Raw genomic sequence first — 16,592 nt, 5'->3', positions numbered from 1 at the left:
ATAGTTGAGTAACCTGATTCTTTTTTGAAGTTGGTAACTATAAGTTACGTCACTATGCGGAAATGACGTTTCCCGCCATATTCTTTTGCGTTTTGTTATTGCATTTCAAAATATTTTCATCAGTCTATATTAGTCTATAAAAAATAAAAGTTTTCGATAATTATTTTATTATTTTAATTGTATTTCCGGTAGGTAAAAATTCCAATGTATAAATTTAGAAATTTCCGAGACAAATCCAATATGAATCGAACACAATGACAGATTATGTCCGACAAGGGCCCTGTTTTATAAAGCTGACAATCCGACAAGTCGACATATGTCAAAAAGTGACAATCCTAAAATTTTTCTGTTTAATAAAACTGACAGGCGACAAATTTGTCACGGTGGAAAATTTACAAATATGTCGAATTGTCGCGACAATTCGACATATTTCTGTTTAATAAAACTTTTTGGGCGACAGGTGACAGGTGACAATTTGTCGTGAAAAACTTGTCAAATCAGCTTTATTAAACAGAAAATTGTCACGACATATTGACATATTTGTAGAATTGTCCGACAATTCTGACAGGAGAGTTACCCTCTGTCGCGAAACTATATTTTGAATTTTAAAGGAGTAAAATTCATTCGTCAGTGATGATGGCTAGTCCACGTTCAAATGGCCCTCCATTTTGGTGGACAGTAAATTGTATTAGATTAAGGTTGTTATTTTTATTTAATAAAAGAAAAAAAAAGTGTTTATAAAACACGCATTACAAAAAATGGTACTATCATCGAGCAGTGAAAGTCAATTGGGCACTAAACTTCCCAAACAGTATGTTTCTATTTTCATAGATAATCCCCAAAATACTTAGTTTCTTGTGCATTTCCATCACACGCGATCAAAACAAACAATCGAAGTTGCACTAGTGATTGATTCTTTCTTTTACTTTGTTAATATTTTTTCTATTCTACCCTCATTTATCTTCATAAAATATTATTATTTACAAATATGTCAAAATTCGACATAATTGTCACGACAATCCCACAATTGTGGTGACGTAATAATTTGACTGTGGTTTTTTGACATATGTCGAGTTTTATTAAACGCTTTTTTAAATGACAAATATGTCACGTTTTCACGGTCGATTTTTGACATAATTGTTACCTTTATAAAACAGCCTAAGCGCGACAATTCTACAATTTTGTCATTTTTTGACAGATATGTCGAATTGTCAGCTTTATAAAACAGGGCCAAGGTCCAACTTGACCGACTTCAGATTTTTAATCTGTTACTACCTACTGCTGTCGTGAAGAGCGTTTGACATTGCTTGCTTATTTTATTGAATTTGTGAAAAAATAGACGATTTGAGCTATAGGATTAGTTTGAAAAAAAGAAAATATCTTCAGGGTTGTTCCTTGTTATTGTTGTAAGTATCCGTTACCTCATAATGTGGTGAAAATATTACCGAGACGTTTTCGAGACGAACGTGAAATTTATTGTCACAAATCGTCACACGTAAATATTTAATTATTTTTATACCATTTATGATGTTTTCATCGTTTATTGAAATTACTTTTAGTAGAAAGATTATATACTACACCCATCACTTTCAGTTATATGTAGATTTTACCATGTTTTGCTACAAACATTACCTGTTAAATTTCTTATCAAAACGTATAACTAAATTACAAGATAAATTCTTATTTTTACATTTTGTATGCTATAATTTAAATAAATATTACTAGAATTTTTTTTTATCTTTTTCTGCTTGCATATTTTAAGAGGTTTGATTTTTGTCTATCTATTTTGTATAATATTATTGTCTTTTTGAGTGTCTTTGAGTTAGAAATATTTTAAAAATCTGTTTTAAGGTCAATGCCCTAGGTCATGGCCATAGTGATGACAAAGTTTATTGAACTCTTAAAAACCTAATATCAAAATCAGATAATAATTGTTACCTTCTTTGTTTCAGATTCAGGCAGTGGTAAATATACCAAAGTTATAAAATAAAAATTAAGAAAAATAAATAGCTCATAAAAATAAAATGAATTTGTTATAAAGAGATTGCTCAAGTTAGAAGTTAGTGTAGTTTCGTGTTACGGGGTCACACGGAGGAGTGATGTGTGATCGGTACCCGGGATACCTTTTTGGGGGCACCCCAGTCAGTAGCTGGGACAGGAGCTTTAATACAATGGAAAATGTAAGTATATAGTTTTTATATACTTTACTTTTGTAAGCACTTACCTGTTGTTTGTCATTGGGCATAGTATTCCCTTGTTAGTGTTCTTTGCACTTAGTGTATGTCTATTATTCTTGGTTGATTTGCTGGGAAAGTGAAAGAGCAAATTAGCTCAAAAAGTATTATGAAAACCCAAATGATGTCTATTGTAGGTAGGTATGTCTTCTGTCCTACTTTAATACTGTTCTTTTCTTGCGTGATTGTGCAATAAAGAATTTTGTATTGTATTGTCTTGTATGAAGAGATAAAGCTACAGTCCTTGTATAAATCCACTGTTGGATGGATATAGACAAAGTGTAGGCCAAGATTAAGCCTAGTGGTACCGCACCTAGCATAATTTTGACTAATTTTTGTACCTATCCAGTTTCTGATAGCAAAATTGACAGAATCATGGTCAAATACAAACAAAAAAAATTGTTTATTTTGGACAAAGTCCATAGAATATTAGTATACAAAGAACTTATAAACTAGTGTTAGTAAGATATTATTTGGGCGATCATAAAAACAAACTTATAAAGTGTGAAGCTTCAGCCACCTTTTCAGAAGTGGGGAGTCCCACCTATCACAAAAAAGTTAAAAAGAGTTAGTTAGTCAAATAAGTTTGTTTTTCTTCGCATATTAGTGAAGTCATTGACCTCACCCACATGTTAGAAAAAGAAGAATCTCTATGGTGCACATTGTAAGTAGTTGAATATAGATAATTCTGTATTCATTCGAAAATTAAAAAGATATTAAGGAAAGATAGGGATTTTCTGAAAGAGCTGTACAGTTATCTTATTTTTAGAATTACAGGTAGTAAAGAAGACAAACAAATAATTAATTTGTAGATAAGGAATAAAAGTTTTACGAACTTTTAAAATAGCAACATTATTATAATTATGTTTGGAACTCAAACCATATAGATTTAATGACAAATCTAGGGGGCTTAAAGCCAGTTTTTGTTATATTGTTTGTGAGTGCACACAAGTTTTTTCATTATTCCCTTTATTTAATTCTGCGTGGATAGGATATTCTTCTTTCTTCGTTTTATTCTTTAATTAGAGTAAAAGAGATAGAGTTTGCTTGTGCTTTCAACTTGCTGGTGGACTTTGTTCAAGTAAGCCTTATATATTTCATATTATTCCCTTATGTGAAACAGTGAGTACTAGTGACCGTTGTATTGAGGGGGGGAAATTATTTTTTGCATCAGTATTTAATTTTTAAGTACTATTTCTTGTTGTTAAAAAATTAAATGACAAATATACATCTTGACAGATGGGTTATGTATTTTTTGGGGACCATGCACATAGTTATAGGATTATAAACGCCCACATATTTACATTATAAAACACCTTATTGTCGCATGATCGATTGGTTAAAAATGCCACATTGAAGCAATTCATTTACAAAAGCAATATTGCTATTTGACATTTGTTTACATTGCACACTTACTTTTCTATGCGAAAATGTCAAATTGCTGTATTTCTTTTTTTAGATGAATTGCTTAAATATGGCCTTTTTAGACCCCTAATTCTAAAAATTGGTCCCAGTGACCTAACTTCAGTAGTAATTTCTATTTCAATCCGATGTTAATTAGATAAATGGAGACATAAGCCCTGATTCCTGCAGACACCTTTTAATTTTAAGTTATAGGTACCTGTAATTTTTAAGTGAATGAATGAATAACCTGGGCGAATCTTATATGCTACCCGTTTGACGTGTGCTGTCAACTTAATTTTGTTGGGTTTTTGGCCAATGTAAAATTTTTAGACGGTTGTTTAAATTTCTGCCTAAAATTGACGTGTGTTTCACAAATTTTGTACCTAACTGTCGGTTATGAATGAGTGAATGAATTAATGAATGAAATATTTTATTTTCAGATATTTATCCATATTTTGTTAGTAATAGAAGATTATATCTAAGTTAGTAAAATTTATATTTATTTTTTTTAATTTTTTTTTTATTTATATTTATTTATTTATCCGTCCCTTTCTTTTTCGGCCGAAAAGAAAATGACAGGTATGACTTAAAATAAAATTAGTTGGTGTGTACTGGAATCAGCATCATATTCATGTTAATAGTTAATTAAGTACCTACCTACCTTAATTAAATTTATTTTCGCCAAGTAGGTATGAGTGATTGAATTAATGCGATAATATTTCCACGTATTTTTATGTCGCAATCTTTAGTATTATTATTTTTTTGACGTGTCTTAGGTATTGTAGATTTGCCACAGATGGCATTAACTACTTGGCCGGACAAATGGGGAGCTCTGACCCGGTACAACGTTTAAGACAACAGGCCTGAGGGTGCCCAGTTAGGCGCGAACCTCGGCTCAGGGCGTCGTCTGAGAGGAAAATATTTGAAAGAATTACCTAATCGACGCTAGTGGGTCGATAGCGATAAGCGCTGATTGAGGGAAATCGTGGACCACGCCGACGGGGTCGGTATCGGAGTCTCTTTAGTAAATAAGTCCAGCTTTTTAAGTGATATTTATTTGTTTTTATATGAAATAGGGTTGTAACACTGTCTACTTGGGGCCTGTTTAATAAAACTTACAATTGTAAATTACAACGACAATTTGGTGTTCATTACGTAGCTAATATGAAACTGCAAAATATTTGTGACCACACACTCCGCAATGTACATCAAATTGTCATTGTAATTTACAATTGTAAGTTTTATTAAATAGGCCCCTGGTCATGTTAGGTAGCCATCTCTGTGTCCCTAACTACCGTGTGCTAGCGATGTCCTGCCTAAAATTATCCAAAAAACTATTTGACAAATGATACCTAAAATCCATTATTAATGACCTCTGTAACAAACGTTTGAGGCAAGTTCCATTTACATTGGAAGTATGCCAGGCTCTTGTCGCGCTGTTCTAGATCTAGACCCGCCAGGGACGGACCTAGGCTGGCTTTGGAGACCTTCTTCTCTCGTGTGGGTTGTGAGATCAATGAACGACCTCATCAACGCAAGCAGGCTTACTATTGAGCTTCCAAAGGCCCCTGACATGGCTCTTGTAACTACATACTTAAGTAAATAGTAGCCGAGACCAACTGAAGCACGGATCATCTTACTTTCGGACAATTGGGTGATCAGCCTGCATTATGCTAACCAAGCTAGGGATCAGAAAGTGATTTTTGTTATATGTCCCCCACCGGAATTCGAATCCGGGACTCCTGATCTTTAGCATAACGCTCAACTACTGGATCACAGAGGCGGTCGAAAAAAAAAAAAAAACAGTCAAAACTATAGAAAGGAGGCAACCGCTATCGAAGTTCTTCGTAAAATTTTCCTCGGCGAATTAGTTTCAAAACTTTATCTAAATTTCTAAATAGCCGCCAAGTGTGGTGTTTCTGATAATATCTTCAAGATATTTATCGCTCCATAAATATGAATATTTTATAAACATGTTTCCGGCATTTCTTTCGTTTGACGAACTTTGTTTTACACTTTTTATAGGTCGGAGGCACGCGACGTTTTGGGTTCTCTTTGTTCAGTGACGTGGGTTTAGTCACCTGTTTTAGTTATCACGCACATTAAAACTTAATTCGGGCAATTATCAAGTGAGTTATTGAACAATTCCATAGAGTTTCGAGTTTTGGGAAGCGTAAAGAAAGGTTTTGATGTCGCGGTTTTTACTTTTTTTTTTAATAATACCTATAGCTTCGCGTTTGACCACAATCTCACCTCATGGTGAGTGATGATGTGGTCTAGGGTGGATCACGTTTACCTAGCAAATGCCTATTCACTCTAGCCTTGAAGACTCCCAGATTATAACGAGTTGGAAAAACAGACGACGGTACAGTTCCAGTCCTTTGCTCTTCGCATAAAAAGGAAGATTCAAAATGTTTAGTGGGGATTGGTGGATTACCAACCTCAGCAACCCTCAGGGTTATTATTTAACCGCCAAATAGCCTGAAGCCCGGTTCACATTATTTCAGTAACCATTTCAGCATAGAATAAGGAATGTTTATACTGCGTATAGAACAGCAACTCTCCGCGCCCCACCAGCGGCTGAGCTAGGTGTAACTTACTCCCCCTCAGCCTTGCTTCAGTCTTTAATCGTATGGCAGATGTCACACACACAGATGCGCGTGTATGATAACGTCAATGTGTAGTGTTTGTGTAAAACGAGGTGTTTTGTATGAAGTGTGATTCCAATCAGAAGAAGAACTTACATTGACCAAATTGGAGATGTCCTTAGAAAAGGTTTAATACGATCTACTCTGAACCGGCGTGCGTGTATGAAGAGATTGATGAATGTGGAGGAAGCAAGAGAAGTGTGTCAGAATCGAAGCAAATGCAATTCTATAGTCTCTGCTTACCCCGGTGGGAAATAGGCGTGAGTTTATGTATGTATGTATGTGTGATTCCAATCCATTGATAAAATCCAACGTTGGAACGTAATTGGTATAATATATGAACCGGGCATGATGTGGTGACCTCATCATTTATTCCTAAAAACAAAGATGCCTATGTCTGTTGTCCATGAAATTATAGGGTTAAACGAAGGGAAATTTGTACAGCGCCATCTGTTCTTATTGGGGAACGTCGCCTGGAAAGTCTCATTAAGTTCCAAATCCGACCCTTCCATGGCGTATAAAAATCGCGGGTAGGACGAAATGTGTAGAGTTGAAGGTCGGAGTTTTGGAAGAATTCCACCAGAGAAGCTATGGTCTGGTGTATTTGGGTCAGGGCCTATATCCTATATGCGTATCATATTAATCGTAACCTCTACTAAGGCAATGAGGGACTTTATAGGCTACTTCCCTCAGAAACAATATAGATGGCGCTGTACAGATTTTCCTTCGTTTAACCTTCAAATTTCATTAATAAAATACATAAAATATGCATCTTTCATCTTTGTTTTTGGGTATAAATGATGACCCTTTTTATTACACCCAGGCACAATTGCATCTTCCACCCATTATGATTCTAATCAAATTAAAGAGAAGCAATATAGGTAGCAACATAATTCTATACAAACATAAACTGCCTATATACGTCCCACTGCTGGGCACAGGCCTCCCCTCAATCAACCGGAGGGGGTATGGAGCATACTCCACCACGCTGCTCCAATGCGGCAATGCGGAATTCTATACATAATGTGATCCAAATGTCAAGAAACAATTATTTTTGAATGAATGAATGAAATATTTATTTCAGATATTTATCCATATTTTGTTAGTAATAGAAGATTATATCTAAGTTAGTAAAATTTATAATTTTCATTGGATGTCACATGCATGTACATCCAGTGAGTGAGGATGGGACTGTCCATCCTTTGTGAGACCACCTTCAGGAGACTGTTGCTGCTGCCCCGCACTCGCTCCCACAGAGAAGCCACACGCTTGCGTAGAACAGCCTGGAAGCCATCAGTGCTCCAGGAGGCGAACATCCCCGAGGCACTGCAGCGCCAGGGCAGCCCCAACAACCCCCTGAAGGCGTTTATGCTTTTTCTATTTATGCTTTTGCCATTAGATTGTATTTTGGAATAATTGTGTACTCGAGTAATGAGAAAATAGGTGATTATCACGTTAAAGCTGTACAACGCCATCTATATTGTTTTTGGTGAACGCAGCGTGGAAAGTACATTCATACATACATAAACTCACGCCTATTTCCCACCGGGGTAAGCAGAGACTATAGAATTCCATTTGCTTCGATCCTGACACACTTCTCTTGCTTCCTCCACATTCAGCGTGGAAAGTCGTTCATTAAATTTAGCTTCTAGTATGAAGTTGGTAGCAATTTTACCCATCTAAATATCTTCTTAAGTTCAAAGTACTATTTTAAGTAGGAACTATGACACAAATGTCAGTCACTAGGGCTTTCCTCATTATAACATTTATTATTAAAAGGGTTTTATGTTGGTTCATATATCGATTACAAAATTGACTTCGAAGGGGAGGGTTCCCTTCGGAACTTTCCATTTTTGATTGACCTAAGCGATGGTTTTGCATCACGATGATAATTTTTGAAATGTCACCTTTTATACATATATGGTGACACAGTTCATAGCTCATACCAGATTGGGTGAATTTGGGGTGTTTAACGTAAGTGAACACATAGATAAGACGAAGCCAGATACAGGCTTATCCACATTATGCCACGTCGTGACAACGATCCTATTCAGAAAAAAAAAATATTTCATCTTTAGAATATTCTTCAATAATTCTAAATGTATTCGCTTTTGATCAGTGTTTCACTTGATGAAAAGTGTTATAATTTGGCTCTCAAGTAACAGTCGGCGTTAACACGCTTACCTTGAACGTCACTTGTATTTGACCCTGAGAAGATTCCCACTAATACCCGGGAAAGCTGGCACCTTCAGGGAATTCCCTCACCTTGCCTCAGCATAATTAATGTATTGCTCGTATCGTATTGCGAGCTGCGGTTCCAGTTCAGAGCCTGTTTCTCCACTCGCTGATAAGTGTCTGATAGTCTATCCAGAGCTTATAGATAGGATATTACAGACAGTGATACCGACTGGTACTTTTTTAAATTTAATTATGTCGTTATTTCTTTACGAGTTCCGATTCTGGTTTAAAGCCTGTTTCTCCACTCGCTGATAAGTGTCTGATAGTCTATCTAGAACTAAACTTATAGATAATATATTTCAGGCAGTGGTGCAACTGGTTCTTAATTTATTTCTTTGTCAAACTGTATGGTTATTTCCTTCCGATTTACAACGTAATTTCGATCCGAATAAGACGATTTCAATTCAAAATATCTTTTTCTCCTTTTAAATCGAATATAATAAACACTCTTTGAGTGAATCCATCACTATTCATGCATTCTATTCTTGAGTATATTTTTCTCGGCTGTCATCTATTCACAAGAGACTCTTTTACGGCGAGAATCGATCTAGTTTGTATAGTAGCTAAGTTATAGGTCATGGCCATACTTGTCCCAGTTTTTCGGCTCATTGTAAACTTTATTATGTACCAAAGATCGTTTCAGGTAGGTATAGACGATGAATTTAGAGTAACAGGAAACCGGAAGGTTCTTTTTTTAAAACAGCATCACGCCTGTATCCCCGAAGGGGTAGGCAGAGGTGTGTAGTATATAATACACCCAGTTCTCGCCAGCTGTGTCGAAGTCTATGATTCTATGATATCTATGATTCAAGCATGAATTTTAACTCATAAAGTCGAACTCAGTCGTTTAGAGCCCGAGCACGGATTCAAACCTGTGACACTATGTAAGTCACGCCTTCTCAGAACTGGGCTATCTCTTTTTTTTTTCTTTCAGCTAGCTTTAATCTAAGGTTCTCTCTATACTAATAGTTGTACATATTGCATCACCTTTCAGTCCATTTCAAATTAACCTTTACTACTCTATAACTAATGCTTTTTTTCAGCTCATTGAAATTGAATGAATGAAATAGAATGAATTGCTGGTCGTTAGTCTCGCTAAAACTCGAGAACGAATGAACCGATTCGGCTGATTTTGGTTTTGAAATGCTTGCCGTAGGTAGTCCAGGGGACTAAACTGGACGAAAATATCGAAATATTTTTTCCATTTCTCTTTTGTTCATTTGGGTCAATCTCTCCGGTTTCTCCCTAGCATTATCCCGTTTCTCACAGGGTCCGCTTACCTAACCTGAAGATTTGACAGGTCCGGTTTTTTAGTTTTTTACAGAAGCGACTGCCTGTCTGACCTTCCAACCCGCGAACGGAAAACCAGCCCAATACAGGTTAGGTCATTTACCTCCGAAAATGCATTTCCCTGGAATGTGGGTTTCCTTGCGATGTTTTCCTTCACCGCTGAGCATGTGAATTCTAAAACAAATTCGATAATCTTTGGTTTAGGGCTGTGCTGGGTTCGAACCTGCGAAATCAAAGTGAGAGGCAAGCGTTCTACCAACTGGGCTACCATGGCTCAGTTACCTATTATCCTTATACAATTAAGAGTACTTATAAAGTTTAATTTCAAGTAGTGGGTCCTTGCAAAAGAAGGCGCGACGAGTTAGACCGCCTTTTGAAAAGGTGGCACGAACAAGCTGGGGATAGGAAGGAGTGGAAGAAAGGAAGAGAGGTCTTTGCCCTGCAGTGGGACATCCGACAGCCGACAAAGGGAAAGCGTCCTACCAAAAATGATGAACCTATATGGGCGATAGCCTGATCCCCTATCACCATACGGTACATCATTTTCCATCTTAGGACTATGTATCAAAAGTGGCTGCAAATGGTCTTCTGATTATTTGTGTCTCTGCCCACCCCTTCGGGGAACATGGGCGTGAGTTTATGTTATGTTTGTGGGACATCGAGGGCTATTAATAATAATAGTGGGTCCTACCCAGACCAATAGGCATTCGATATACTTCGTCGTAACAGTATCGAAGTAGTCTTGAATGGAACGCTTCTACGCGTGTTTGTCTTTCATCAAACCAACATGAATCACTCTAGTGTAGAGTTAAAGTTAGTTAATCAATAGTTATTGGACGACAGGTCCTTGAAATGGGGCGTTCTCCCGTTACTAGAGTCTAATATAATGTAAGATTTAGTCGGAAATGTCATATATGTGTAATGTAAGTTATAATTGTAGTAGTGATTCAAAATGTATTCTGTAATGTTATTCACTGAACATAGTATCTACGTAGGCGTAGTTGTTTATAAATTGCATCGAAATAATTGTATAGAACGGCTTCCGTGGTCCAGTGGTTTGAGCGTTGAGCTCACGATCCGCAGATCCTAGGTTCGAATCCCGGTGGGGAAAATTCATAAAAATCACTTTGTGATCCCTAGTTAGGACATTACAGGCTGATCACCTGATTGCCCGAAAGTAAGACAATCCGTGCTTCGGAAGGCACGTTAAGCCGTTGGCCCCGGTTACTACTTACTGATTTATGTAAGTAGTCGTTAGGTACATGAGCCATGTCAGGGGCCTTTGGCGGCTCAATAGTAACCCTGACACCAGGGTTGATGAGGTTGGTAATCCACTTCACAACCCACACGATAGAAGAAAAAGATCGAGAAGTTCTAGTTCTATTTCTGTGGTGAGGTGGTGAGGTCCATCCAAATCAAATCAAATGCATTTATTGTATAACTATAGGTAAACAAATAGCAGGTCTTATGCTAATAGTATGACATTCTCTATAGTTTATCTTTTCAGGTGCCCAATGATGGGTGATCATTAATTTCGAGCTTCTTCTTCATAAGGACGTATAGATTCTTCCGTAAATTCCGTATGAGGGGTTGGAGAGTAGCTTAGGGCGTTTAATATACCTAATAAATATATTTATTTCTATATATTTATAAAGAGCGTTTTTTCCGTTCGTTCTATAACATTACTCTAGAAGTACTGAAAATTCCTATAGACAGTAGTTTTAATAGTCAGTCACTGAGCGTCCTCTAAGCGTCAAAAACGTACGTTTTCCCACGAAAAATACATCTTCCAAATAAAAGTACTAGATATCCATTTCGCGTCGTGTTCATTTCGGATATTGTCGTCTAGATGAGAGGTAGTCTGTGCTCAGTTGTAATATAGGCTTGAGTCGTAAGCGTAACACACAGACGCTGTGAGGCGTTCGGGAGCCGTATTTTTGAATCTTTCGTTTTAAATCCGCTTGCGAAAGTATATAGCCATTTCACGGAGCACCTCTGATATAGTAATTTGCAAGTTATAGTTATATGTTTTCGCACGTGAGTTGGGGACGAAATATTCCAAAATACGAACCCAGGAAATCAAAGCCGGGTGCATATAAACTCGAACCATAGAATAAGTAATAATAACTATACAAAATCTCCGGCTTGACCGCCTCTATTTGAATCGGCTTTAGCAGTTTTAACAGGGTTTCGCGTCATTGTTATTATATTTATTGGCTTTACGCCACTTTAATTTTTCACAGTGCAGTTGTGGTTTGCAGTTTTTAAAATATGGAAATATGTTTATACCGTCGCCATTGGTGCATGCAGCATTATTGCAGCTAGTGTTTGGTGCTTGACTTATATTGTGTTCGTGAAATATAGTGAATTGGGGACAGTTGTGTGCTTCAATACGACTGACTGAGCCTAGTGGAATTGTTCATTTTGATTGTGGTTTTCCATATTGTTAATTGGAAGTTTAGAAGTGAATGGAAGTATGCTTTAGAGGTTAGTAATTTACTTTTAATCCAATCCATCATCATCAATTTAAGGGCCACGCTCTTGTCGGTGTAGCATTCTCCATTATTGTCTATCAAAGGCCAATTCTTTGACTTCTATATAAGACGAGAGATTCGCCGTCTATTTAATTTCATCCACGTAAACTCTTCTTGGTATTCCCCTTCCTCTCATTAAGTTTAAAATTTGGCTACTGGTTTGTCAAAGCAGTAGAATTTAGTACGTCGATTGGCACTGGATTGTGTACCAACCCTCATAAAACATTAAACAGGCAAAACACGTCCCACTGCTAGGCACAGGCCTCCCCTCAATCAACCGGAGGGGCTAAGGAGCATACTCCACCCCGCTGCTTCACTGCGGGAAGGTGGAGGTGTTTGGGCTAGTAGCCCGGGACCTACGACTTGCGTGCCTTTCAAAGCACGGAATCATCTTAGTTTTTCGGTCATCAGGTGATTCAAGCTGCTAGGTGAGGCACGGAAATCGTGTCTCCCATTTTTTTTTGTTGACGTGACTTATTGTAGATTTGCCGCTGATGATATTAACTACTTGGCCGGACAAATGGGCAGCGCTGAACGCTCTCATCCGGACGTATCTCCCACAAATACAATATCGACTATGAATGCTTACTTAAACTATAAAAAGTACTTTACAAAACCATATATGGGTCGTTCTTCTTTTTTATCGACAATGATCTGTCCTTCGTTCTGCTTCTGATAAGTTATGTTTTAGAATTTTATTTCATGTTTTGATTGTCTAAAAATATAGTTATCTTATTATACTCAAAATACAAGCAAAATACTAATCGGTTCCTCAATTAGTTATTAACGTAGCTTGATCGTTTTTCACAAAATTCTGTGACAGAGTGGTAAATTGAAATGCTGTCTCCGATGAAAAGGGCCACTCTGTCACAATATTTTTTGGAATGCGCCTGCAAAGAAAAGTATGTTACCAAGATAAAGAGAACCACGAAATAGTCCTCTACAGACACATATTTATATGATGTTTTAAAATAATTATTGCCGTTATAATTTTAAAGATGTTAAATCCGATAAATCGAGAAAATGTCTTTTTATTGTCGATAAAAAAGAAGAACGACCCATATGATGTACCTCTAACTACTCTAATTGGGATATAGTCTTGAGCTATATAGAAAAAAAAATCCTTTCACGGTTACCTTGGGTTTGTGTATGATCGCATTCTACGATTTCGCGAATTCCTTTTTCGGTCCAATGGATTTCCTTAATAATGTCTTATCCACTCCGTAACTTTTTTACTCCACTGTTGTAGGCTTTACGAGTATGGTTTCCCCACAAACACTCCAACTTGTTATTCTACGGCCTGCGATTCGGTTAATAATTAAACTTCAATTAGGGCTAAGTGTACTTGGCAAATTTGGAGGTCCTCAAACATGAAATAGTAAAGAGAGCATCATATTTACTTTCAGATTCCGTCACCCATGGGTTTTTAATTTTCATAGAGGCGTAATTTAACATAGTTATTTGGTTCTATGCACCCTTTCGTCGTGTGTCGTACTTTTTAGGGAAAAATAGGGCAATGGTTTCGCTCTTGCCTTCCGCTCCGCAGTACTCTGTCTGACGCGAGTGTGATGGCGCCCAGAGTAGTCTATTTCAAAGCCGTGCTAGGACGTCCTCTGCCTGTGAATAGTACTGACAGTTACTGCTGCTCTCTGTCAAGTGCCTCTTCCGTCCTGCATTGCCGTACCGATGGCTCCTATCTCCGCCTCTGCAACCGTTGAGGTCTTCACCCGTATCCCTGGGCAAGGGTTCTACGTTATACGCCGTAGGTTTGGTCTGGTAAGAGCGAATAAAAAACATATATTATATTGTGAGTTAGAATGTGTTCAACATATCCTTTCGGGCATGTCGCAAAAACCAACAGCGGTTGTGACCTTTTTAACACGATGGATCGTAATATTACTTTTTTATGAGATTGCTTCTTACAGGATTGCTTCGATGTGGTCTTTTAAATCTCCTGTTATCATATCCATCTTAGGTCTTTATATAAAAAAAATGGGCGCAAGTTGTCTTCTGATTGCTTGTGTATTGCCTTGTCGCGTAAGTGAGAGCGAGACAGAGCGTCAACGCGCGCTCCATCTTACTCCAAAGGACTGGAACTGTCGGCCGTCGTCTGTTTTTCCAACTCGTTATAATCTGGGAGTCTTCAAGGCTACAGTGAATAGGCATTTGCTAGGTAAGCGTGATCCTAGACCATATCGTCACTTACCATCAGGTGAGATTGTGATCAAACGCAAGCCTATATTATTTAAAAAAAAAACTGGTCTTATTCAGAACGATGCGTATAGTCCGTCCATGCGGACATCCATAAAGGAGACACGTGACACGGTAGAATATTGATGTCCTATATGTAGCTCTATAACTCGCTGCATGACGGAGGTATTTCTCCAGTCTTACGTGTAAAAAGTAATTTCGATCCAGGTATTAAGTAGTCTAAATTTTATTTGTTAATTTAAAGAAATCGAGGTTTTGTTCAAGAAAATCACAACATAATGTGCCTTTTTAAAAAGGCGCTTACGTGGCTTTCAACTGTGGGAGCCTTGGTTTCCTCTCACTTTGAGGTCGCAGGTTCGAATCCATCACAGACCTACACCAATGATTGTCAAATTTGTTTTCGAATTCATGTTTGAATCATGAATCACGTGCTCAGCGGTGAAAAAAAAACATCGCTGAGGAAACCCACATTCCCGAGAAATGCATTTTCGGGAGTATGTGACCTAACCTGTATTGGGCTGGTTTTCCCTTCGCAGGTTGGAAGGTCAGACAGGCAGTCGCTTCTGTAAAAAACCGGACCTGTCAAATCATCAGGTTAGGTAAGCGGACCCTGTGAAAAATGGGATAATGCTAGGGAGATGTGTGTGGCTTTCAACTGTGTTAGCCATATGAAATTTGACAATAACCTTTCCACCTTCCAGCAAATCCAACACCAGTACAGTCGTCGCGTGGGCGGGACTCGTTGTTGGGGCAGCATGTCTGAGGGCGGAGTCGCCGGCGCGGGGGACACCTGCAAGACCAACCTCATCGTCAATTACCTCCCTCAGACCATGACGGAGAAGGATCTCTACGCCATGTTCATGACGATCGGACCCATTGAGAGCTGTCGCGTTATGAAGGACTTCAAGGTAACTGGCTTTTGACCGTAAACCCCAGTTACTCAATACACCGCGTAAGAACCCGGTATTATGTGTTTTAATTGTGATAATAACCGCATAAACCTCAATGTATAAGAATCTCACTGTTACCGTCACTGATATCCTATAAACAAATAGACTCACATATGTAGGAGAACTTTTCTAAAAAAGGTATGCATTAAGTTATGTAGATAGTAAAAGTTCGTTCTCAAAAAAAAAATCTTCTCTATGTATGTTTCAGACTGGCTACAGTTACGGGTTTGGTTTCGTGAATTTCACCCGCGAAGAGGACGCGGCGCGTGCCATCGACACCTTTAATGGCTACCAGCTTAGGAATAAACGGTTAAAGGTATGGTAAAAATATTACTTGCAAAATATTTTAGTTGTGTTAATATGTTAGAAATCGCTTTAAGCGATAAGGTCGCCATTTGCCATGTACTTAATTGAGAGTCTTTTGTAAATATTTTGGTGTAATAAAGTATATTTGTATTTAGTTTCCCTAGTAACTACCTTAAACATGCTATATAATATTGGCGAGTTTAAGTCATAGGATATCGGTCATTCGAGTCTCTTCTCACATACAATACAATCGAGTCCTTTCTCACTTAATCTAACTGAGTATCAGAGAGTTCGTCATTGAACTAATCTCACTAATCTCATCTGAATATCATCGAGTTCGTCATTGAACTCTCTGATATTCAGACGAGATTAGCTCAGGACCGGAAAGAATGGTGCAAAATGGAGTATGCCTAGCAGTGCATTGATTGCGGGCTGATTGTTGATGATGATGACTAATCATTAACATCATGTGGACTATTCTTTCAAAAAAAAAAAAAAACATATTCCTTTTTTCATAAATTTTTTGAATTATTTTTATTTAATCTCCCCAGGTTTCCTACGCGCGGCCGTCAGGCGATGATATTAAGGACACGAACTTATACGTGACTAACCTGCCTCGCGCCATCACAGAGGAACAGCTGGAGACGATATTCGGCAAGTACGGCCGGATAGTGCAGAAACACATCCTGCGTGACAAGAGCAACGGCACGCCCCGCGGCGTCGCCTTCGTGAGGTACATACACGTTAGAGCACAATTACTGTACTCTGATCCCAAGG

At 37.8% G+C, this 16,592-nt stretch overlaps 1 protein-coding gene across 1 annotated transcript in view; it reads left to right on the top strand.

The window, feature by feature from the left end:
* The first annotated feature begins 978 nt into the window (after nucleotides 1–978).
* The window catches only part of LOC126376030 (sex-lethal homolog), a 39,190-nt gene continuing 23,576 nt past the window's right edge, over nucleotides 979–16,592 (top strand). The window contains exons 1-5 of the mRNA XM_050023187.1: nucleotides 979–1,406; nucleotides 1,953–2,180; nucleotides 15,261–15,467; nucleotides 15,718–15,825; nucleotides 16,367–16,548. Of these exons, the coding sequence (XP_049879144.1) occupies nucleotides 2,100–2,180; nucleotides 15,261–15,467; nucleotides 15,718–15,825; nucleotides 16,367–16,548 (578 nt within the window). The 5' untranslated portion in view covers nucleotides 979–1,406; nucleotides 1,953–2,099. The remainder of the gene's footprint in view (nucleotides 1,407–1,952; nucleotides 2,181–15,260; nucleotides 15,468–15,717; nucleotides 15,826–16,366; nucleotides 16,549–16,592) is intronic.

Source organism: Pectinophora gossypiella, chromosome 20 (assembly GCF_024362695.1).
Source record: "Pectinophora gossypiella chromosome 20, ilPecGoss1.1, whole genome shotgun sequence".
Classification (NCBI taxonomy): domain Eukaryota; kingdom Metazoa; phylum Arthropoda; class Insecta; order Lepidoptera; family Gelechiidae; genus Pectinophora; species Pectinophora gossypiella.
Note: the sequence above shows the minus strand (reverse complement) of the source record. Positions and strands in the feature narration are given on the sequence as shown.